We start from the raw sequence: 25,382 nt of genomic DNA on the forward strand, positions 1-25,382 counted from the left end.
CACACTGATAGGCATCTAAACTGACTCCATAACAATTATTATGCAATAATACTTTAACAAGCCTGCAATAAATATTGATACCTCTGTGCTATGTTCAAGTATATGCTTTAAAATGGTATAGCTGGATCATATAGTAGTATTTTTACTTACTGAGCAAGATGGTTCAGTGGAGAAAGTGCTTTCTTTGCAAGTTTGACAATCTGAGTTCAATCCCTGTAACCCACATAAATGTGGAAGGAGAAAACCAACTACAGAAAATTGTCCTTTGACTTCCACATGTGCTCTGTGAATTGCATGGGCACACACACACACACACACACACACACACACACACACACACACACACACACACTATTTTCCAACTGGCTGCTTTCAATTACATCTCAAGCAGAGGAGCATAAAGGCTGATCTCCCCACCTTCATTCAGGACAACATCTGCTGCTTGTTTTCCTGATAACAGACGCCAGTCAGATTAGGGTAAAGCAGATCTCAGTGTAGTTTTTATTTACATTTCCCTAATGGCTAAAGATGCTGAACATTTTAGGTATATTTATTGGCTATTTGTATTTCTTCTTTTGATAACGATCTGTTCTTTACTTGCCTAATTATTGATAGGCTTGGGGCTTTTGGGTGGTTGTTGGTTATTTTTTGAGTTCTTTATATGTTAATTCTGTCTGATGAGGAACGTGTGACCACCCCCAGCCCCCCACCCCCAAAGGTTGTCTCTTCAGTCTGCTGTTTTCATTGTCATGCACCTTTTACATCTCATGCAATCCTATTTGCCAACTGTGGCTACTGTTTCCTGGTGTTAGACTCTCTGAGTCCATGCCGTTAGCTATCTCTTAAGCGCTGCCCCGTTCCCTGTCATAGTCTCCATCCAAGGTTTCAGGGCTTACATTAAAGTCTTTAAACCATCTGGAACCGAGTTCTGTGCTGGTGAGAGTGGCTAGTCTTAGCCTTGTACTGTGGATGTACAAGCACAGGTTCTGAGCACCATTTGTGGAAGAGGCTTTGTCCTGCAATGTATGCTACACTGGATGGTTGTGTGTAAACTTGACACAAGTTAGAGTTATCAGAGAGGAAGGAGCCTCAGTTGAGGAAATGCCTCCAAGAGTAACCTATTTTCTCAACTAGAGATCAATAGATCTACATAAGCTCCTGCCTCCAGTTTCCAGCCCTGTTTTTGAGTTCCTACTGGACTTCCTTTGATGATGAACAGTGACGTGTAATCGAAATAAACCCTTTTCTCCCCAACTTGTTTTTTGGCAATGGTGTTTCACTGCAGCAAGACATGTAACTAAGACCTATGCATTAATCATCTGTCAACAATCAGGTGGTGGTAGCTGCACGAGTTTATTTCCGAGACCTCTTTTCTTGTCCATTGGCCTATGTGTCTGTTTTTGCACCAGTACCATGTTGTTTTTATTATCACAGCTCTAAAGAATAATATGAAATATGAAATAATACGAAATCAGGTAAAACCTGGCTTTATGGATGGGGTGGAGGACTGGCAGAGGCAGGAAGGATCTCACACTGTAGCTTACACTGGCCTAGACTTCACTAGCTAGCCTAAGATGGCCTCAAACTCATGGCAATTCTACCCCAGCCTGCTGAATGCTAGGATTATAAACACGAGCCACCCTGCATGGCTAGCAGTGCTCTTTTTGTTGACTTGGCTGTACAGGGTCTTTTGTGCTTTCACGTAAATTATATAAGCTCCTCAACAGCAGTAAATGAGACATTCCTCAGCTACACTACTCACATAGTATTAAGGTTTTCTTTCAAAGTTCTTTTGTTCTGTCTTTTGTTTTTGTTTTTGCTAGAGGCAGGTTTTATTTATTTACTTAAAGGTTTGTTTGCTTTTTAATTTTTTGTCTTTCAGTTTTTAACATTTGTTTTATGCCCTAAACTGCAATCTATTTTGGAGAAAATTCCATGACACCTAAGAATCTGTACTTCTTACCTTTAGATAGAATATTGTGTGTCTCTATCAGATAAGTATGTTTGCCTATTGTATGGTTTAATTCTCAAGTCTGTTGACTGCTTTTGTTAATAATTTACCTATTGATAAAAGTTAGGCATTAAAGTCATTCATCTACTCTTACTATATCTGAATATATCTCTATGGCTAGTAGTATTGAAATCATACTTTCCATAGTTGTAGACTTTTCAATGTTAGGCTTATTTATTTATTTGCGGGAGGAGGGGAGAGAGTATAGTACATAGTCCAGGCTAGCTTCAACTCACAGAAATTCTCCTGCCTCAGCCTCCTAACTGAGAGCTTATAGGTGTATGCTACCACACACACTTGAACACTTTTTAATAATGAAAACTGCTCACTTTCTATTCAATTTGCCTTCACTGCAGCAAGATGACACTGAAGACTGATTCCTTGACTCTTGAAACTGTCCACTCTCTCCCTTGGCCCTGTACTATGTAACTCAGGATGCTTTCTGTGAGGATGGAAACATTCTACGTCTCTGCTAATAGTGTAGCCACTATCTTAGGTGGTTAGCAAGCAAGCATGTGCATGAGCATACGTGCGTGCGCTCGCACACACACATACACCACATAAACATAAACACTCAATAAAAAAGGAATGCAAAAGTGGGAGACAATGACCCAATGAAGAGTAATCATTAGAAAGCTTTGAAAGTTAGAAAGAAACAGTATAAATAAAGACAATGGATGTTAAGGGGACCAGAGGATCGCTAATGATCTCGGATGTTCCATGGTTCCATGGTTGTTTGTTGGTTGGTTTGGTTTGGTTTTGAGACAGAGCTTCACTGTGCCACATCTTATTTTGTTGGAAGTTCCTTCTACCTTCCCTCTTGCCAAGAGTTCCTGGCTCATACCTAAAATCCCAGCATTCTCAAGACTGATGTAGAAGATGGTGAGGTCAAGGCTACAGGGAGATCTTCTCTGAAAAAAACAAATCAAAGGGCTGGAGAGAGAACACAACTATAAAGAGCACTTGCTGCTCTTTCAAAGAACCTGGGCTTGGTTCCCAGCACCGACATTTCAGCTCACAACTATCTGTAACACTAGTTCCCAGAGATCTGATACCTTCTTCTGGCTTCTATGGGCTCCTACGTTTATATAGTATAAACTCATGCAGGCTTGCATGTATACATACAAAGTTAAAATAAATCTAAAGTCTAAAAGATGGATACAGATAGAAAGATGATAGATAGATAGATAGATAGATAGATAGATAGATAGATAGCTCAGCAGTTGAGAGTGTGTGCTTTGCAATAATAAGGACCATAATTTGAGCCTGAAAACCTGCCTCACAGGCTGTGTATGCTGTGCATACCTGGAACCCCAGCTCAGAAGAAGGCAGAATAGTAAGCTCACTGGGGTTTGCTGGCTTCCACCCTACCCAAGAAAATACAAACCCAAGTTCAGGAAGATACCCTGCCTTAAAGTAGTTGACAGAGAGTGACAGGACACCTAATACCCTGTTCTTGCCTCTACACATATATGCATAGACCCACACATACACAGAAAAAGAATGTTTTTTAAAAGTCAGACATAATGGCTCATGCCTGTAATCTCAGGACTTAGAAAGCAGAGTCAGGAGAGTGGCCAGAATTTGAAGACAGACTTATTTCCAGAGGAAGCTCCAGGCCAGCCAGGGCTGCAAAACACAACTGTGTGTGTACTCATGTGGTACTGAGGACCAAAGCAAGTACTCTGTCATTAAGCTATGCCACAAATGTTCAGTTTTTTACTATGAAAAATATTTATTTATTTATTTATTTATTTATGTCATATCACATACTCTCAATGCAGTATTTGCTTACATGGAGCCATAAAAAATAATCTGTCGCCGGGCAGTGGTGGTGCATGCCCTTAATCCCAGCACTTGGGAGGCAGAGGCAGGTGGATTGCTGTGAGTTCGAGGCTAGCCTGGTCTACAAAGTGGGTCCAAGACAGTCAGGGCTATACAGAGAAACCATGTCTCAAAAAAACCAGAAAAAAAAATCTGTCAGCAACTATTTGCTTGAACAAGTAACAAAGCCATATTCTCTACACAAAATATATCAGGTTTTCAAACTGACAGAATTGAAAGGCATACTTATCTTGAATAATTACCTGTACAAAAGCAACTCCTGCCATCAGAATTACTAGGGAGAGCCACTGGTACACACCTAATTTTTTACCAAGCATAGACACAGAAAATAATGCTGTTGTAAGTATTTTCAACTGATATGTAACCTAAAAGAGAAAACAGCAGTATTATTAATGATTGATTTTGTGTTTATTTGCTTTTTAAAGGACTATTAGAACTGCATCTCAGCACCTGGTAGGTGGCTGCATCTAGGTTTGACAGTGCCACATAGAGTAAGTTGTTCTGGAGAGTGTATATCCCTGATGGAATAGCGAGCTTGAGTGTTTCCATGGGTTTATTGAGAATTTCATCATGCAGGACTCGATTCAGTGTTCTCACACTGCACTCTAGAATAAATGAAATGGGAAAGTCAGCCATTAGAGTATCTCTGACGAAGTCATAAGCTCTTTCGTTATAGGCCTCAGTTTTCTCACTTTAAAAATAGAAACCTGGGTGCAGGAGTGACGGCTCAACAATGAAGAGAAAGCACCGCTCTCGCAAAGGCCCGGAGTTCAATTTCTAACCCGCACTGGGTGGCTCAAAACTGCCTGTGACTCCAGCTCAAGTGGACTCCACACATCTCACCTCTGGGAGCACCTACACTTAGGTACAGAGACAAAGGCGCGCATGTGCGCACACACACACACAATGAAGATTTTTTAAAAAATAGTTTTTGAGACAGGGTTTCTCTGTGTAGCCCTGGCTGTCCTGAAACTCAAACTGAAGGCCACGCTGGCCTCTAACTCATGCATTCACCTATCCCTGCCTCCCAAGTGCTGAGATTAAAGGCATGCACTACCACAGGTGGCTAAAATAAATCTTTGGAAAAAAAAGAGCTACATTGGAATATTTTTCAGTATAACATAACTTTTGATGCAAATTGTTCAAATGTTAAATATTAAAGAGTAGCTAATTGATATCTTTATCTTTATACTCGTTCATTCTGGAAAATAACAAGACTATGTAGGGGGCTGGAGAGATGGCTCAGCAGTTAAGAGCACTAGCTACTCTTATAGAGGAAAAGGATTCTATTCCCAGAATCTATATGGTTGCTCATAACTACCTGTTACTCTAGTTCTAGGGGATCCAATGCCCTATTCTGACCTCTGCAGACACCAAGCACATACATGATACATAAACATACATACATACATACATACATACATACACACATACAGGCAAAAACACACATAAGATAAAAATAGAGGAAAATCACACACACACACACACACACACACACACACACACACAATGTATCTGCAACAACCAAAAGCTCAATTTAATTTCTTTAATTATTTAATTTATTATTCTCTCATCCTGACTGCAGTTTCCTATCCCTCCTCCCCTCCCAGCCGCCCCCCCCCCCCCCATCCACACCTCTGTTTCCCATCAGAAAAGGGTAGGCCTCCCATGGATATCAACCAAACATGTCATTTCAAGTTACAGTAGGACTAGGCATCTCCCTCATATTAAGGCTGGACGAAGCAACGCAGTAGGCTTGGAAAAGGGTTCTAAAAGCTCACAAAAGAGTCAAGATCCAGTCCCTCCCCAACACACTGTAAGGAGTCCCACAAGAAGACCAAGCTATACAACCATAACATAGATGCAAAAGGCCATCAGATCATGTAGGCTCCCTGGTTGTCAGTTCAGTCTCTGTGAGCCCCTCTGGGCCCAGGTTACTTGACTCTGTGAGTTTTTTTGTGGTGTCCTCAATCCCTCCTTTTTCCCCCTCTTCTGCAGGATTTCCTAAATTTCATCTAATGTTGCTCAAATTATTAGTCAAAAAATATTCTCTGATTGCAGTAAGTTTATAAAACTATATTTTATTCATTCTTCAGCCACCCTGCCAATCAATTATAAAGACATTAATCATTAAAAGAAGCAAATTAGCTATGGAGCAGGGTTGTTAGAAACAACAGAAAACTGGCTACTAGTTCAACTTGTCTCATGTTACATGGGTCCACACCTACATCTCTAGAGCAGCTTGGGGACACAGGCTCTCTGTATGTAACACGCTGGCCTGCTGCAGCTTTCATCTACCACTAAGCTGCACACCCGCAGAGCAGCCAGCTAGGTTTCCTACTCTGAGAATTGCCCATCTCTATCTTTTCCAACGACTTGCTGTCTCTTTCATACTGTGCTGTAGTTCTGTGTGTGGCTTGTCTCTTCACTTGGCTTGATACATTTTTTCAGTTTAAGATATGTCTCCCAAAATGCATTTCTGCTTCCCTGAGCCACACTCTGCTTATGGCTTAAACTGAGGGCCACGCTGGCCTTAGTTTGCTTTTGTAGTTGTTTGAGATCATTCACAATACCAAGGTCACACTGACTTTCGGTTTGGTATGGTTTGAAGCAGGGCTTGTGTAGCGAGCCCATGCTGGTCTGGAAATCACTACATAACCTGGGTTGGCCCTGGACAAACAATTCTCTTACCTCGGTCTCCAAAGTACTAGGATGATACGTGTAAGCCATCATGTGTGGCTCTCTTTTTTCTTCTTCATTATTTTCTTTCTCTTCCTCCAATAAAGTCTTACTATGTAGATCAGGCAGGCCTTAAACTTGTGATCCTTCTACCCCAAACTCTCAAGAACTAGGGCTATAGGTATGTGCGACTCTGCTCAGTTTGGCTTTGATTTAAATGTCAACATTTCTGCCACCTGAGATTGGTTTGTTCTTTTGAACAGGATCTCATGTACCCCAGACTAGCTTCCTTCAAACTTGCTATGTAGTCAAGGATGACCTTGAACTTCCGTTCTTCCTTCCTCAACACCCAAGCACTAGTATTACAGGCAAGTTTCACCAGGCAGCTTTACAAACTGAAGACGACTTCACTAATGCTAAGCAACTTGGCTGTTAAGTACCAACTAAGCTACTTTCCCAGTCTTGGAATTCACCTGGGTGTACTTGCACCTAGTCATGCCTCAGCGCACTGAGAGCTAGTTTCACCACATCTATCCATAATGCAACTGTTCATGCTAATGGTCTCCTTAGCTCCAGTATTAAATGCAGTAGTTACTTGTGATTACTATCTAGACCTTAGCAACAAAACCTGCCCTCTATGCTTTCCTAGTACACTGTCAAGACTCTGTCTTGCTGGTAGCTCCTTTAGAGTCTTCTTCATTGACTACACCTTCTGAATCTGGCTTCTGAGTGCTGAGAACAAGCCAGAGCTATTTTTCAGTCTTCTTATCCTCCAGAGTGTGTGTGTGTGTGTCCTATGCTTCTGAGTGCTGAGAAAGGCTTGTTTCCTCCAGTGTGTGTGTGTGTGTGTGTGTGTGTGTGTGTGTGTGTGAGAGAGAGAGAGAGAGAGAGAGACCTACTCTTCTCCTTGGCTTTATAGATATCGCCAACTTAACATGAACCAAAAGGAAGTCATTTGATTTATCTCCAAATCTGTCCTCCCTGTATTTTTTGTTTGTTTTGGTTTTAGTTTTCAAGACAGGGTTTCTCTTTATAGTCCTGGCTGTCCTGGAACTCACTCTGTAGACCAGGCTGGCCTTGAACTCAAGAGATCTGCCTGCCTCTGTATCCTAAGTGCTGGGATTAAAGGTGTATGCCACCACCACACTCAGCATCCCTGTATTATTTACTATCATACATAAACACACAGCAATTTAATCTAAAAACCTACAAATCATTCTGAAAACTGCGTCGACCTTCCTTCCTGACTTTTACTTATACATATTATCTACTAGTCACAGCATATCAAATGCTCACCATTACTGATGATTAGAGGCATGTAAGCCAAGGCCACAATGACATACCTCCTCATACTCACTAGAATGGCGATAATGAAGGGTGGGCAGGGACTGGGGCACAAATCAAAGTATATCCATTGGTTGGCATAAATGAACACACACATGAAAGAGTATGATAGACATGGAGAAAGAAGTGGTGAGAAAATAAAAACTTCGGGCCAGGTGTGGTGGAGCACGCCTTTAATCCCAGCACTCAGGAGGCAGAGGCAGGCAGATCACTGTGCGTTCACGGCCAGCCTGGTCTGCAAAGCAACTCCAGGACAGCCACGCATACACAGAGAAACCCTATCTGGAAAAACCTAAAAAAGAAAAGAAAAACTTCATACACTGCTAACAGAAAGATAAAATGGAGGCCAGCAAGATGATTCAGTAGGTGGGGTAAAAGTGCCCCCTGAGTTCAAGCTCCAGGATCCACGTGGTAGAGAAATAATTCCTACATGTAGTCCTCTGACCACCACACTTAAACAATGTCACACACTTACACCTCCCTATCATAATAAACAAACAAATAAATATGTGATGAAAAGTTAATAAAACTTGTCCATGCATGTCCATCACAATCATACATGCAATACATTTATTTTAAAAGATAAATGAAGCTGGGTACAGTGACACATGCCTATAATCCCAGCATTCAGGGAGGCAGAGGCAAGTAGATCTCTGAGTTCAAGACCAGCCTGGTCTACAAAGCAAGTCCAGGACAACCAAAGCTACACAGAGAAACCTTGTCTCAAAAAACCATACAGACACACAGACACACACACACACACACACACACACACAGACACACACACACACACACACACACACACCAACCAGATGATAATGACCTAGCAATTATGCTTGGGGTGGGGTGGGGGTGAGGGGGGTAGGGGCAGCGGTATGTATTTATACCATCCTCCACACCCAAATAAAAGCAGAGATTTCAACAGATACTTGCTACATTAGCATTAACCACTGTTCATTCCAACAGGGTTGATGGTAGCCAAAAGGTAGAAATAATCAATGTCTACCAACACATAACTAAGAAAACAAGATGTAGTATATTATACATTGAAATAGTATTAACAAAGAAAAATCTGCCTGGGCAGTGGTAGTGCACACCTGTAATCCCAGCATTCAGGAGGCAGAGGCAGATGGATTTCTGAGTTCATGGCCAGCCTGGTCTACAAAGTGAGTCTAGGACAACCAAGGCTACACAGAAAAACCAAAAAACAAAACAACAACAACAACAACAACAACAACACACACACACACACACACACACACACCCTGAGACAGAAGCTTTGAGAATATTATGCAATTGAACTAAGCCAGACATAAGAGAACAAGTATTATATGATCCACCTTAGATAGAATATCTAAAGTAGGTAAATTCCAAAACAGAATCTAAGTCAGAGGTTACCAAGAACTAGAGGAAAAGGTTAACAGGGAGTTACTACTTAATAGTCATACAGACTCTCTGTTCAGTGAATTGAGAAAGTTTCGGAAATAGTGATTGTTGTACAAGATTGTAAACGTAAAAATTCACTCGTACAATGGCAAAACTTCACATATATATGTGTGCTGACATGCTCATGCATACACATTATCACAACTTAAAAATTAAAGCCAGATAATAAATAACTATAAATCTAGCACACAAAAGGCTAAGATACAATGATCAAGAATTTACGGCCAGCTTGAATGACATAGCAAGGCACTATCTCACCAAAGGTGGGGGAGGGAGGGGAATCACAATGATTGCTCTAAAACCCTCCCTGCAAAGCCTAAGTTGAGGCTGGAATGCACCCAGTGGTGGATCACGTACAGAGCATGTACTTAGGATATGCAAAGCCCAAGGCTCAATCTCTAGAACCAGAGAACAACTGCACAGTTCATAAATTATAGCCCAAGAAAACCTTTCAACTGTGCCAAACAAGTGACTCACTGCTGGATTAGTCAATGTAGCTAGTAAAAGTCTTCAGTAAAAAGTTACTATGAACTCTATAATTCAAACAAAGAACTAGAGAATTCACTTTTTGTCAAATTAATAAACTATGAATGCAACTGGGATTCATACTCATAGCATTAACTAGACATGGATTGTGTTACAGACTGAACACAATAGCTTTAGTACTAACCAACTAAAATTGGTACTAACACAAATTCGTATGTGTGTGTGTGTGTGTGTGTGAGAGAGAGAGAGAGAGAGAGAGAGAGAGAGAGAGCATGAGTTGATGTTGGCTGTCTTCCTCAGTGGCTCTTGACCTTATTTTAAACAAGGTGTCTCACTAAACCTCAAGTTTGTCAAGTAGGCAGGCCAGCAGGCTCTGGGGTCCTCCTGTGTCCTCCCGGTGCTGAAATTCCAAGCTCACACTGACACACCCAGCTGTTTATGTGGTGCTGAAGATCCAAACTCAGGCCCTCACACTTGTATAGTAAGCACTTTACCAACTGAGCCATCCCCTTGGGTCCTGTCTTAATAATTTTTTCAAAAATATTAGAATGTCAAGTCTAGGGAAATTAAATACAAGATCAAATAAATAAATGCACATCAACTGTGCGATTACAATTATAGTCACATATATAAAAATTAAACTAATCAGGGCTGGAGAGGTGGCTCAGAGGTTAAGAGCATTGGCTGTTCTTCCAAAGGTCCTAAGTTCAATTCCAATGAGATGTAGTGCCCTATTCTGGCATGCAGGTGCAAATGCAGGCAGAGCACTGTATACATAATAAATAAATCTTTTTTTAAAAGTAAACATCACATTAATTAAAAGGAAAGAACACCCTAGATACTTACTACTGTCTTTATAGACTAAAAAGATGCAGGCCATTATCTTCAAAAGCTCAGCCACAACCACTGCTGTGGAAGATAAATAACGAGGACCCTCTTCTTTTAAAGTCCTAGAGTAACGCATCGTTAGAACCAAACTGGTAGTCTGAAACACCAAAATTCCCAAAGAAAGATATTTTAGGTTGGCAGACATTGTTTTCTCTTCATTTGTCTGAAAAACAAAATAAGCAGGGCAAGTCAGTCAAATTAAGAAATACAGAAACTAATATCCAACAAGAGACAGAAGCCACAAACAAGACAAGCATCTTCTTTCTAATCGCAACAATAAGAACAAAACAAACAAACAAGCAAAAACAAAACAAAACAAAAAACCCTTGGACCAAAGAAAAGAGCACCTGCCAGAAAACTCAGGCTGAAAAAACAATAGGGCAAACTGATTTGTCTGAGAGATGTGCAAGCACTGAATTCTTGGAGATTTCTGGCTACTTATGTATTCTCCCACGTGCTGCAGTCCCATCTAATTGGGAACTGCCATCAATGTAGAACAACACAACAGCCGATGAAAACTCAGTTTCTCTGACCCAGTGACTAAAGACAGCTGTCCTAAAGACTGTTCCCATTCCAGTATAGAGTGTGGGGAGCATTGCTAACTCTCAACACCTCAACTAATGAAAGTAGACGTGGTAACCCCTCCCCCCAGAATCTGCAGACAGAAACTTCAGAGTGGAGGCCTGTTGGCCATTCCTGCCATACACAAAGTGAGTATCCATTACTGTATATGTATATAATAATATAAATGTATACATAAAAAATAAAAAATATTTAATAAAAAAGGAGGAAAATTTAAAACAAAACAACAAAATGAGTATCCACAAGTGGGGTAAAAGAGATTAATGTATGAACCAGAGTTTCACAATACACAAGCATTCACGATACAACTCAAAATGAGTATACTCATCAAAACACAAAACAAAAAAATTTAATTTGGTTGAATTACAACAAAAATAACCCAGATGTTGGTGTTACAAGAATTTCATGGAAGCCACCATACAAATACAGAAAAAAAAATCATTAAACTTCTTAAAAATAAATTTAAACTCATAAAGACAAAACCGATAGAACAGTTCTCATGCACTTTTACCCAGCTTCCCTAAGAACAGCAGCCATAAAGTCATTTTAGTTCAATAAGCTACTTCAACATTGCTCTGAGGAACTTTTATTTATTTTTTTCTTTTTTAAAAGATTTATTTATTATGTATACAATCTGTCTGCATGTATGCCTGCACCCCAGAAGAGGGTACCAAATGTCATTATAGATGGTTGTGAGCCACTGTGTGGTTGCTGGGAATTGAACTCAGGACCTCTGGAAGAGCAGCCAATGCATTTAACCTCTGCGCCATCTCTCCAGCCCCTGAGAGACGTTTATTACTATTATTATTTCTATTATTATGATGCCAGGGATTGAACTCATACCTTCACAAACTTGCTGTCTGTCTCTAAGCAACAACCCAGTCACAACAGACTTACATTAAATATAAAGCCAGAAGTGTGTTGAAAAGTCAAAAAGACTGAGCCATTTTAGGAGTTTGAGAGACTAAAGCCAGGAAAATCATTTAAGCCGCAGAATTCAAGACCAACCTGTGCACCTCAGTGAATGAGGACCAGCCTCACGGAAAAGGAAGAAGGAAGAGAGTCTTTGAAGCGGAGGAGGAGTAGTAAGAAAGAGAGATGGGCAGGGAGGATAAAGATATCATGAGAAAATTATGAAAAAAATTAGAAGGATTATAATACATCAGACAAAAAGCTTACATAAAAATATTTCTAGACTTGAAGAGTATTTTATAATAATAAAAGGATCAATGTGCCAGGAACATTATAAATGCACAAATATCCCATTAAGGTAGCTTCAAAATACACAAAACAAAATGAACAGAAATAAAAGAAAAACAATAGGCTAACCCAGTCATAACTAAAAAATATTTAACCTACTTTTCTAAAAAATTATGGTAGAATGAGAAAAAACTGATAAAGATCTAGAAGTTCTCAACAATTCTATCAACCACCAAAACCACAGTAGACATGGAGACAACACACTCAGATCCTAAGCACAGTTGCCGCTGTATTTCCCACGCAAGATCACACACTTTTTGCCTCGGGTTGATCTAAAGATACATGCCCAGACAAAATCCCCATACCGTCTGTGGTGAACTGAGCAGGAACAACCCCTATATGCTCCTATATTTGGATGGTTAGCTTTCAGAGTGTATCACTATTTGAGGAGGATTAGGAGGCATGGCCTTGTCGGAGAAAGTCACTAGGGGTGGGCTCTGAAGTTTCATGAGGCCAGGCCAGGCCAGTGTCCCTCTTTCTCTCTGCCTGTGGATCAAGATATAGCCCTCGACGACTTCTCTAGCACCATGCCCGCCTGCACGCTTCATGCTTCCCACCGTAAAAACAATGAGCTATACCTCTGAAACTGTAAGGAAGGTCCCAGGTAAATACTTCCGCTTATAAGAGTTGCCTTGGTCATGGTGTCTCTTTCCAGCAATACAAAAACAACTAAGACACCTTGTTTAGCAGAAACTTGAAGGATGAGTTCTCTTTTTCTTTGGTAATGTTTTGGGGATTGTTTCAGGATCTACTTTTTTGTTCAAGCTGGTCTTAAACTCTTGAGCTCATGATCCTCCCACCTCAGCCTTTGCAGTAACTGAAGCCACAAGCTATAAGCTGCCAACCTGATGCTAAATATGTGAAAATATGAAGGATCTAGGGAATGAAAGCAATTTGGAAAGCTGGTGCCATAACCACCACATTCCTTTAATCCCAGCACTCAGGAAGCGAAGGCAGGTGGACCTCTGAGCCTCAGTCCAGCCTGGTCTATAAAGATGCACTCTATATCACAGTATCATCTGGATGAAATATGGCCTTAGTGCACACCTTTAATCCCAAACAATGAACATAGCATTAGTTTATAGAAGGAAGAAGTCTAATTAAGGAGCAAACAATGTAATAAATGAAAGATTTGACAGAATCAATCAGAGATAGGATACACTTAACTCTCAGGAGAACAGGACAGGAAAGAGAAGCTACTTAAGAGCAGTGCAGGGAGAGAGAGTAAGAGGGTTTTCTTTTTATTACTAAGAGCTTCTTTGCAGGACAGTTTTACAGAGACAGTTCGCAGAGAGACCAAGCTATACACAGGTGAAGACAGAGCAAGCCAGAGAATGACAAGGAGCCAGAAGATTAAAAAATACTGCCAATACAAGTGACGGGATAACAACTGAGTTGTAATCTGAATAAATTAATAAAATTAAAATTTTTAAAAGATTCCTAAAATTAATTTGAGGCCAAGCAGAACAATTCAGTTAAAAGCCAAAAGAAGCCAGTTTGAATCAGTCAGCCTGGAGAGAAATTTAGGACAGAACAGCTGAGTTGAACCAGCCAGCAAAAATTCAGAAAGAGCTAGAAAGCCTTGGCAATGGCTGTCATTTCATCCCCTTGTCTTAGGGAATAAAAATGACATTTACAACCAGTATCTCTTCCTGGGTAGCATGAATATACATTATTACTGATGACCACCTTCCCCCAAATTAATCATAGTGACTGGCCATGATCATTAGTTGAATTATGTATTTTTTCTGTAATACTCAAAATACTATGTGCGGCCAGACATAATGGCACATGCCTTTAATCCCAGCACTCAGGAGGCAGAGGCAGGAGCATCTCCATGAATTTAAGGACAGCTTCCTTACATAACCAGTTTTAAGACAGCCAGCACTACATAAGAGAGACCTTGTCTCAAAACAAAACCAAAAAATACCACATACCAGTCATTTCCATTCATCTTTTTAGATAGGCCCTTATTAAAAAAATCTGAAAATCTGTATGGCTGCCCTTACTTCCAGTGGTTTCCTAATTGTGGTAGCTTGAATAGGTATGACCCCCCACATACTCATGCATGCCCCACAGGCAGTGGCACTATTAAGAGGAATGATATTGTTGGAGTAGGTGTGGCCTTGTTGGAAGAAATGTGTCACTGTGGACTGTGGGGGCGGGCTTTGAGGTCTTATATGTTCAAGCCACACACAGTGTGGCTCACAGCCTCCTGCTGCCTGTGGATCAAGATATAAAACTCTCAGCTCCTTCTGCAGCACGTGTCTGCCTGCATGCTTGTCACCACGATGATAAGGAACTAAACCTCTGAACTGTAAGCCAGCCCCAATGAAATGTTGTCCTTCATAAGAGTTGCCACGGTCCTGGTGTCTCTTCACAACAATAGAAACCCTCACCAAGGCACAAATGTATGGTTAGTATCTAATATTTAGGGCCATGTATGAAGCCTGTTGTACAGATACAATATTTGTTTTACTATACATGTCATATGTTTACACAATGTTCTTAAACTACAACAAAGTCATGACCTGGTGCCATACATCTGTAATCTCAACATTCAGGAGGCCGAGGCAGGAAGATCAAGTATGAAAGCCAGTCTGGTCTACACAGCAAGGTGCTATACCAAGGAGGGGGGTAAGTAACAACAACAAAACATCAACAACAAAACATCCAAATATATATTTTAAAAGACTAAGTATTAAAAATATGCTGAAAATTTCCTTCTACTGTAAAAACAAACCTTAATTTTAGAGTGAGCTATATTTATATTTTCTAAACACTAATCATGATAGTCTGCTATCCTTCCTCTGAGTGTCACCAGGCCTCCCCATCAAGGGGACATGGTCAAATATGGGGCACCAGAGTTCGTGTGAAAGTCAGACACCACTCTCCACTCAACTGTGGATAATGTCCTGTCCATTGGCTAGATCTGGATAGGGGCTTGATGTTCACTACACATATTGTCCTTGGCTGGTGTCATTGTTTGAGCAGGAACCCTGGGCCCAGATCCGCCTATCATAATGTTCTTCTTGTAGGTTTCTAGGACCCTCTGGATCCTTCTATTTCCCCATATTTCTCTCACCTAGAGTCCCAATAGAATTTCCTCACCTCTATCCCACTTTCCTGGTAAGTCCCATGAGAGGGACATGCCCCTTGGGCTAGTGTCCAGATATAAGTGAGTATATACCATTTGAGTCTTTCTGCTTGATACCCTAGGATCATACTCAAGGGGAGGAAGTCCCCCTCAGTCACAGTCATAGGGGAGGGGTATAGGGTGAAACAGGAGGGAGGGAAGAATGGGAGGATACATGGGACGGGATAACAACTGAGATGTAATATGAATGAATTAATAAAAAAAATTATAATAAAAAAACCACTAATCATGAAATATACACCCTTAGTAAAACATAACTCTATTAAAAATCAGTAACATAACAGAGTAGCCATGAGGACACAAACTGGGTAAGCAGCACATGCTGTAATCTCAGCCCTCAGGAGGCTGAGACAGGAGAATTGCTACACAGTGAGCCGGAGGCCAGCATAGGCTATTTAGTAAAATCATGCTCCTAACACACACATGCACATGTTCACATAAGTATTATGCAAATGTAAACTCACATCAGCTGGATACCCAAAACAACTACTGGTGTAAAAACAGCCCTCTAAAGGTTTTTCTAAATAAATGAACAACAAAAAAAAAGCAAGCATACTCAGAAATGTTAAGCTGGGTAGTTACTTTTGTCACCATCTTCCATGTTGCTAAACCTTAGCAACTTGTAGCTGTATACTAATTCATCACAGATGATTTGATATCTGACACTGAGATTTTTATCTCTTCTAGCTGACTCAAGAGTATAAGTGGGGGTGGGGGTCTGCAGAGACAGGGGTTAAGAGCACTTGCTGCTCTTGGAGAGGATTTGGGTTCAATTTCCAGCATCCTTGTGGCAGTTCATAATTCAAGTTTCAGGGGATCTGCTGCCCTCTTTTGGCATCAAGTGCCATAAGCATGTACATGGTAGCCATACACATGGGTAAACACACATAACATAAAAATATTTTAAGTATAGATGATATGCAAAAAATCCAAACAATATTCTACTCTTGAAATACATACTAGTCTTGTAGGAAAAATAAGATATTTTTTATAAATGAAAGACATGAAGTAACTCACAATACTACTGTAATATGACTGGTTTTTATCTTAGAACTGAAACTACATTATTATAGCTCAATTTTAAAGGGAATGTTTTTGTTATTTTGTTTATTGTTGTTATTTTTTTCTTTTTATTTTGTTTTGTTTTGTTTTTCAAGACATGGTTTGTCTGTGTTACCTTAGCTGTCCTCAATGTTCTTTGCAGACCAGGCTGGCCTCAAACTCACAGCAATCTGCCTGTCTCTGTTTCCCAAGTGCTGGGATTAAAGTTGTGCGCCACCACGCCCAGCTACTTTGTTTTTTCCAAAACAGTGTTTTTGTGTAACCCTGGCTATCCTGGAACTTGTCATGTAGACCAGGCTGCCCTCGAATTCAAGAGATCTAACTCCTTCTATCTCCCAAGTGCTGGGATAAAAGGAGTGCACCACCACACCTGGCTTTATTTTTATTCTTTTTACTCTCTGTATGTGTAATGTAAGTACCACAGAAGCTAGAGGTGTCAGATGCCCCGGGCTAGAGTTACAGGTGCCTTGGGAGCCACCTAATGTGGGTGCTAGGAATTGAACTCTAGTCTTCTGGAAGAACAGTCTATGTTCTTTTTTGTTTTCTTTTGTTTTTCAATAGAGGGTTTCTCTGTCTAGCCTTGGCTGGACTTGAACTCACAGACATCCACCTGCCTCAGCCTTCCTGAGTGCTGGGATTACAGGCATGTGCCACTGCCCCCAGCCACTCTATGCTCTTAAAGGCTGAGCATTCTCTCTGCCCTCTGTAGTTTTGAGGCAGGTCTCACCATATAGTGTAGGCTGACCTCTAACTTGCAGCAAGCCAATGCTTCTGCAGTGATTACAGATGTGTGTCACTATGCCGAATGTTGATTTATTCTTAGATACATTAGGTCAATGATTCTTTAAAGAAAATAACTTAAGCTAGGCATGGTGGCACACGCCTTTAATCCCAGCACTCAGGAGGCAGAGGCAGGCGGATCGCTGTGAGTTCAAGGCCAGGCTGGTCTACAAAGGGAATCTAGGACAGCCAAGGCTACACAGAGAAATCCTGTCTAGAAAAACCAAAAACCAAAAACCAAAAACCAAAAACCAAAAACCAAAAAAAAAAAAAAAAAAAAAAAAAAAAAAAAAAAAGAAAAAGAAAAAGAAAGAAAGAAAGAAAGAACAGAACAGAACTTAGCTTTGCTAGAACCTAAGGCTTGCAAATGCTAGCTAAGAACTCTTCCACTAAACCACATCCTAAGCCGAGTTTTGGTGCCTACAAGTTCCTACTATATTCTGAGTTAAACACTTTTCCTCTGTTTCTCACTGCCCTTTCTTCCTTGAGGTGTTCCGTGTCTATTTAAACAAGACACTATCAATAGTATACATTACAGCTCTGTCAATTTTTAACTTGTTCTTTCATAGACTACAGAATTTCCACAATCACAATCAAGTAAAATCAAGTGTTCAAAAATTCCTTCAGCTATACAAATATAAAATCTCTTTTATATCAATCTATAGTTAAAATTTGTTCAGGATTCAGTGATGGGAAAACAATTATATGGCCCAATAAGAGAAGCTTTTCCCTTCCACTGTGTGGTCACACAGCAGTGAAACACACGCTCCATTTCCTGCCCTGCACTATTCCACACTGTCAGTTTCTATCACTAAAGGCAAGAGCTAAACGGATCCTCCAAAGAACAGATTGTAATGTAAAAGCCAGATGGTAGTAAGAAACACTGACCACTATAAAAAGAAATTCAAAGCTAAGGCGACAACAGGTTAAATATAAACAAGACTCAACTGCCCAGAGTGGAATAAGCTATCAGATACATAACTCACACCTACTATGGTCAGCACTGTCATTACCATTGGGCACTCAGAAAAATCAAAGCAATCTAAACCGTCTTGTTTTTGCATGGGCCTCATTCTTCACCCAGGAAGATACATTCAAACAATTCAGGATACAGGAGGGGGAAGACGAGTGGGAGGGAGAGAGAGAAAAGAAATGAAAATCATATATGAACTTCTATGACAGGAAAGAAATGTGGTAAAAAGGAAAAGAGAAACCATGCCAGCTTAGATAAGCTCCCAAGCCTTTCTGGCGTGGCTCTGTGTTATAATCAGGTCAACACTAAGCATGCACAAGATATGGAAGGCAGATGTGAATTAAGAGACATTAACTAAAGACTGTCAGGGTTAAATGGAGGGAGGGAGTCAGTGAGATGGCTCAGTAGGTAGTGTCTGCCACTAAGCCTGACAACCCCAGCTCAATTCCAGGATCCTCACAACGTGAAAAGAGACAACCAACTCCTTCAAATGGTCCTGACTTCCACATATGTGCCATAGCATGCATCCTAGACACACCAAATAAATAAAGAAGCAATCAAATGTCATTTAGAGTTTTTTAACACGGTGAGCGCAACACATGCTCACTCCCCTTGCTCTAGGTCAGCCTTTCTTCCCAACTAGGCAGCAGTGGTCTCTGCCTCCTTCAGATGTGAATGTGAACACAGACTGAGTCTCTTTTTGGAGGTGACAGCACTACATAAATCTGCCAGCTTCATGCTACAGTCCTACCCTGGGAGCCAGATGTAGGGTGGCTGACTTCCTAGACTTTGAAAGTCCTAGTCCAGCCTACACCTGTATCATGAGGGCTACTTAGCAGGTGAACCCAGTTCCCCTACGGCCTCTTCTTTCACCTTTGCTTTACTTGTTGCTATTCTCTAAATGGCTTATTCCATAACATTGGAGGACTCTTGTTTTCCTAACTGAGCCCTAACCCGTTAGTGAGAACAAATGTGGTCTTACCGCTAACTTAAAGGTAAGAGAGTCATAATGACAAGAAACTGGAAGTAATTCTCCAACGGGACCAGATTAGTGGTAAAGGGAATACTGACAGCTCATCGTGAAGAAGTGAAAGTTCTCTACATCTTCTTCTCCATATACCTACAACACTTCATTTAACAAACTTGGTATTTCTGGGAAAAAAAATCCAGTCTATCCTATGGGAGGCTGAAATAAAAGGCAGACGAATTTAGAACCTTGCAGGATCTCAGGATCCTATATTCTGCAGACTTTTGTAATCTCTGCATCTCACTACATCAAAACTCCTTAAAAATTGTACGAGGTTAAACGTCCCCTAAATACCACATTCTGCTATCTAAAGCCTATACTTGTTTCATTACTTGGAGAAGGTTATGGAAAGAGTTATGGAAATACCTCAGACAATGTTTATAGTACCCCACTAGATACTCAGTATTGTAGTCCTTTTCTTTTACAGTTAAGAGACTGAGAGAAAAACCTCCAACAAAATGGTTTCAGGTGACAAAGACTGCTTCACTCTTTCCCTACAAACCCAAGGTCAGAGGAACACAACAGAGCAGCCTGAAGAGAAAGCACAAGAAGAAATGGAAGGTGTCAGCAAAGCACAAGCCCTGCTGCTAGCCAAGCCCTGCTGCTGTGCTGTGAATTTAACAAAGCCTCAGACAGAGAAGGCAGCCTTGGAATCCACAGAAAACACAGATCTCTGCTTACATCCTTTCTTTGAAATATGCTGAGAGTAACTCTCAAGAGCATTGTCCTTTCAAATGCATATAAAAACCATGTACAATGACAGCTATGGTAAGGAAATTATCCCCTAGTATACATAAGATCATTGCCTTGTATTCCTTGTATATACAATTTATATTTGCTGATATACTTCATTTTTAAAAAGGCATTTTTAGATGAAGAAAATAACTGGGAACAGTGATACATGCCTATAATTTCACTTACTCAGGAGACTGAGACTGGAAGTTTGCAAGGTCAAGGACAGAATACACTGTAACTTGGGGAGGAGAGGACAGTAAGGAGAGATCTGAAGGTGCTAGTCTTCAGAATTGGAGTCTTGCAAGCACAAGCCAAGGAATACAGGCAGCCACCAGCAACAGGAAGTAGGCAAGAATGCATAGTTGCCTAGAACCGCTGGAGGGAGCAAAGCCCTGCTAACACTGATTCTGGATTTCTGGCCTCTGGTAAGAGAATGAACTGCTGTCTTAAGTTACCAAACTGTGGTGTTAATTTTTACAGCAGCCATAGAAAACTAACCTAAGAATTTAAGCCTGCTATTTTTTAAAAAACAAAGTAATTTTTCTCTATGTCTAATTAGGAAGAAAGTGCTTAGTGTTAGGAAAGCAAGCTGCTGAGAATTAAGCTGGTGTGTATGTGTGTGTGTGGGGGGGGGGGTGAGGTTTAAGGTAAAGTGTGTGCTTGCCATACATAAGCCCTAGGATCTGTATCACAAAAAAATGCATATATATGCGCATCCAGGTATGCAGAAAACAAGAAAATTTCAGTTCTTAAAAAGAACTGATCAGGTCAGGGCAGTGGTGCACACATGACTTTAATCCAAACACTCAAGACACAAACACAGTCAGATCTCGTTGAGTTTGAGGCCAGCCTAGTCTACATTGGATTGAAAGACCCTGTCTGAAAAAAGTAAAACTAAACTAAAATCAGAAACCAAACAAACAAATCCACAAAATCAGAAAGGGGGGTGGGGCAGATAGGCAGGAGGACCTATGTGAATTTGGGATCTGCCTGATTTACATATGGAGTCCCAGGATAGCCAGACCCTGCCTTAAAAGATAAAATACAATAATCAGTTACCAGGAAAATTGGGGACATAGATTAATTCCTTGCATATAATACTTGTTTAATAAATGCTTTAAAGAAATTAGGCTCAGTAATAAAACAATGACACCACATGAATGAAAAATTACTTTAACCTCTCATGGAAAACTCAAAGCCCATTCAATTCCTTCACAAAAGAATTCATGTCCACAGGATCAGAAGGACTTTACCAATGTTACAAAGTGATTCTTTACTATTTATTTTAGATTTTTTAGCCATGCTAGAGATAGGACCCTGAGCAGGGTGGTGGTGGCTCACGCCTTAAATCCCAGCATTTAGGAGGCAGAGGGAGGCAGATCTCTGTGAGTTTGAGGCCAGCCTGGTCTACAGAGCGAGTTCCAGGACAGTTAGAGCTGTTACACAAAGAAATCCTGTCTCAAGAAGTCAAAACAACAACAACAACAATAATAATAAAAAATAAATTTTAATGAACACAAACATACCAAGCATAGTGGCACAAGCCTGTGGTCCTAATGAGACACAACCCTACACCCATCCCCACAAGTTTCAACAACAACAAAAAAGAAGGAAAGAAAGAAAGAAAGTAAGAACATACACGTCACAGTATTATATTCTTTCACTAATGGAGACAATTAGATTGAATAGATTTAACGTACATTTGCTGTTTTTAAAATTGAAATTCAATATAGTACTTGCCCTGTATGATCTTCAATAGTCATCTATAAAATAGAAACAATTATAATTGTCCTACTTCAGAGTTTATTAAGATCTAATGGGCTGGGTGCAGTGGCACAGACCTGTAATCTGGAGGCAGAGAGAGGCAGGCGCATCACTGTGAGTTCGAAGCCAGCCTGGTCTACAAATTGAGCCTAGAACAGCCAAGGCTACACAGACAAAAAGAAGGGAAAAAAACAAAAACAAAACCCAATGGAAGATTGCCACAATTTAGAGGCTATCTTGGAGTACTAGTATATGAAACCCTACCTCAAATTAAACAAATAAAACATAAATATAAAAATCCTATGGTTGTTTACAAACATACAATATGTTGGATAAAGTAACTTTTTGGGTTTCCTTTTTGGTTTGTTTGATTGATTGATTGGTTGCGGCAGGGTTTCTTTGTGTAGCCTTGGCTGTCCTGAACTCACTTTGTAGACCATGCTGGCCTTGAACTCACAGGATCTGCCTGTTTCTGCCTCCCGGAGTGCTGGGATTACAGGTGTGAAAAGTGAAAGGTTTACATTAATTTGAGTCATGGAAAAGTTTACATTTTGAAGGGTTTTTTAACGTCTGCCTGAATTATTGAAATTTTAGTTTTGGTTAGGGGTATTTCTCAGCAGCAAAGCACTTACCTAGCATTTGATATGTCCTACGTTCCACCCCTGAACCACTAAATAAATAAATAGTCGCTGAGTGTTTCTGAGAGAGCTGCCAGGGAATGGCACTAAGTCTCCGGCTTTAAAAGGCGATTGCAAAGAACTGAAGTCACAAAAACATTATGCCAGTGCTCTGTTAATAGTCCCACCCGATTTATCTCCTCCAAGTCCCTTCTGGTGCTGCCCAGCCCCCCACCCCCACCCCCCACAGAAGACAGAAAGACAGAAGAGTGGGCGCCTGCACATGTGCATGCCATCAGGACAGGGGTGGTCGAAAGGGGTAATTTAGTCCCCGACTAAAAGCTGCAAGTTCTGTTTGGAAGTTATTGGTATAGTGCATCTGGATGAGGCCAGAACGGAAGAGCAGATTCAGTAGGAAAAAAAAAAAATTTAAGGGAGGAAAGCTAAGTCCAAAATGTAACGTAGAAGTTGTTTCCTTCTTCTGAGTTAGTAGCAATGGAATTAAGCCGTGAGAAACAAACGTCATCTGTAACAGCCAGAGTGAGTGCCTATACTCAACTCTGATGCCATATTCAAAATACGGCATTTAATAGAATAGAATAAAGGACACGCTCTTCAAAAGAAAGAAAATACAAGTGCCCATTACTACACTAATATCCCTTAACTCGTTTGAACTAGCAGAAACTTTAGTTGGCTTAAATTTAAAAAAAAAAAAAAAATGTTCACTGAGCTCTTCCACTCTTCAATACTCAGAACTCCCGCACCACTCAAGGATCTCAGAAACCCAACGCCTTTGGGTTAGCCTTACCACCGGCACCCTTTCCATATCTTGAAGTCCCTGCAGCTTTTCGAGCACACAGTCCTCGCTTGGCAGGCCGGTCCCTACCCCAGGGTCACAGGCTGGATGGCTCTAGGGAAGACCACGGAAGGACTGGCCAGCAGCCTGGCCCCTTAGGCACTTGGCTCGCCAGCCTAGAGCTTGCAAGCATACTGCCTGCCACACCCCTCCCCTCGGGACCTTTTCCTCCTCCACCCAGAACGTTCAAGCACGTCCCGGCCGGAGGCACAAGGCGCCCATTCATCTGCCCTCTCTGAACGAGTACAGGAGCCCTCCGCTGCGGTCCGGGTGGCCCAGGCATCCTGTACCTCAACCGCCCCCACGCCATCCCAGCACATAACTTCTGGCTTCCGCACCCGCCGCTCCCCGCCAGCGCCCCTCCGCTCACCCGCCGTGAGGCTCGACCAGCTGCCAGCACCGAAGCCCCAGGCTCTGCGACGGCCGGCGCCCCAGGCTGCCGAGCCCGCCGGCTCCGCCGCGCCCGCTGACCCGCAGCGACGCCGGCTCCCGCCGCCTCGGTCGCCCGGACCGCCTCAGTGCGGCCCAGGCGTTTCCGGGTTCCCGCGGTCCGGTCCGCCAAAGGCTCCGGCTTCCGCCTCCGCCCCGGCAAACGCCGTTCCCTGTTCGGCTCCGGCGGCCCCAGTTTCGCGCTGACCCGCCACGTCCCCAGAAGCGGCTACACCGGCGGCACTGCCCCCGTGACAGCCTCACGGTCGCGGGACAGTGATTAGGAAGGGTGCCTCTGCTCGACAGTCCCGCTGCAGAAAGTGGCAGGATGACCGGTAACTGAAGGAAGGCCAAAGTCCTTTGGGTCAAAGAACCCTGATAGAGAACCCGGAGGCGGATCTTGGCTCCTGAAAATGACCACAATGAGTTGAAAACAAGATTATCCCTGGCGCAGGTTACCAACCTTAAGTCAAGGAACCAGCTTGTTAGGATGGAAATGACCCCTGCCCCCACTCTGACAGACCTGGAGAGTCTCTGGAATCCAAAATGGGCTTAGTGTCACTAAACCGGAATGGTGAAGAGATACCTCGGTATAGGAAAGTGGTTTACCTCGTCCTGTCTGCAAGGATCTTGTACATATTATATTTTAAATCTTTCTAATATATTTCCAAAATCTCCCAACCACCGTAGCCTATGCTGGCGGTGGACAGGCTGAAATGTAATATGCTGAGTTTGGTTTGATCAAGTGATACCGGAGATTTATCCCTTCCCTGTTAACACAGTCAGCGCCCCTAGAATTCAGAGTATGCCTTTTCGCGTTGCAAATGATTGGAACCATGACTTAGAGAAGCGTAGTTAGGACACAACGGGAGAAAATAAAATTAGATGATGGTTAGCACAGCATGCCTCGCTTTACGTTTTTGTGTAATAGGGTCTTCAGGATACTTCGGGGTGATGGAATGGAAACTAGATCTTGATATTTCCTGGGGTCTGAATCTAAAATGTTCCCCCCAAATGTCCATCATATGGTAAAGGTTTGGTTGCCAGCTAATGGGCTTTGGGGTTGGGGGAGGTGAGTGGATAGTGAAGGCTCTAACCTAGGCCACTGATGGATTAAACCTTTGAAAGTATTATGGGGAGATGCTGTAAATTGTGGTACAGGCCTCTTTGGAAGAAGTGGGTGACTGGCTTTTGTGGGTGTGTGTTGCCCTGACCTCTCCTCTGGCTCTCTGTGCAAGCTAATAACTGTCCCACTACATCAGTCCCAACCAGCGACCCAGAAGCAATGAGACTAAGCGACTGAAAGGACCAGACGAACTCCATTTCGAAAAAGAAACATTTTGTGCTAAACCTAGCCAAGGGATGAACCCAGATTACAACAACCGATTAGGAGAAGCCAGGCCAAAGTTCCTAATGCCTCCACGACTGCTCCAACCAATCT

At 41.7% G+C, this 25,382-nt stretch overlaps 1 protein-coding gene across 2 annotated transcripts in view; it reads right to left on the reverse strand.

Annotated features, from left to right (window-relative positions):
* SLC35A3 (solute carrier family 35 member A3) overlaps positions 1 to 24,158 on the reverse strand; it is a 37,347-nt gene extending 13,189 nt beyond the window's left edge. The window contains exons 1-4 of one of the 2 annotated variants that reach the window (XM_084755625.1): positions 23,883 to 24,158; positions 10,658 to 10,862; positions 4,307 to 4,461; positions 4,099 to 4,221 (exon numbers count right to left, since the gene is read on the reverse strand). In XM_084755625.1, coding sequence (XP_084611751.1) covers positions 4,099 to 4,221; positions 4,307 to 4,461; positions 10,658 to 10,844 — 465 coding nt within the window. In that variant the 5' untranslated portion in view covers positions 10,845 to 10,862; positions 23,883 to 24,158. Of the gene's footprint in view, positions 1 to 4,098; positions 4,222 to 4,306; positions 4,462 to 10,657; positions 10,863 to 23,464; positions 23,605 to 23,882 lie in introns of those variants that run through there. The other variant, XM_084755624.1, reaches the window with a different exon arrangement.
* Positions 24,159 to 25,382: the final 1,224 nt, after the last annotated feature.

This window comes from Acomys minous, assembly GCF_964271855.1.
Source record: "Acomys minous genome assembly, chromosome: 14".
Lineage (NCBI taxonomy): Eukaryota > Metazoa > Chordata > Mammalia > Rodentia > Muridae > Acomys > Acomys minous.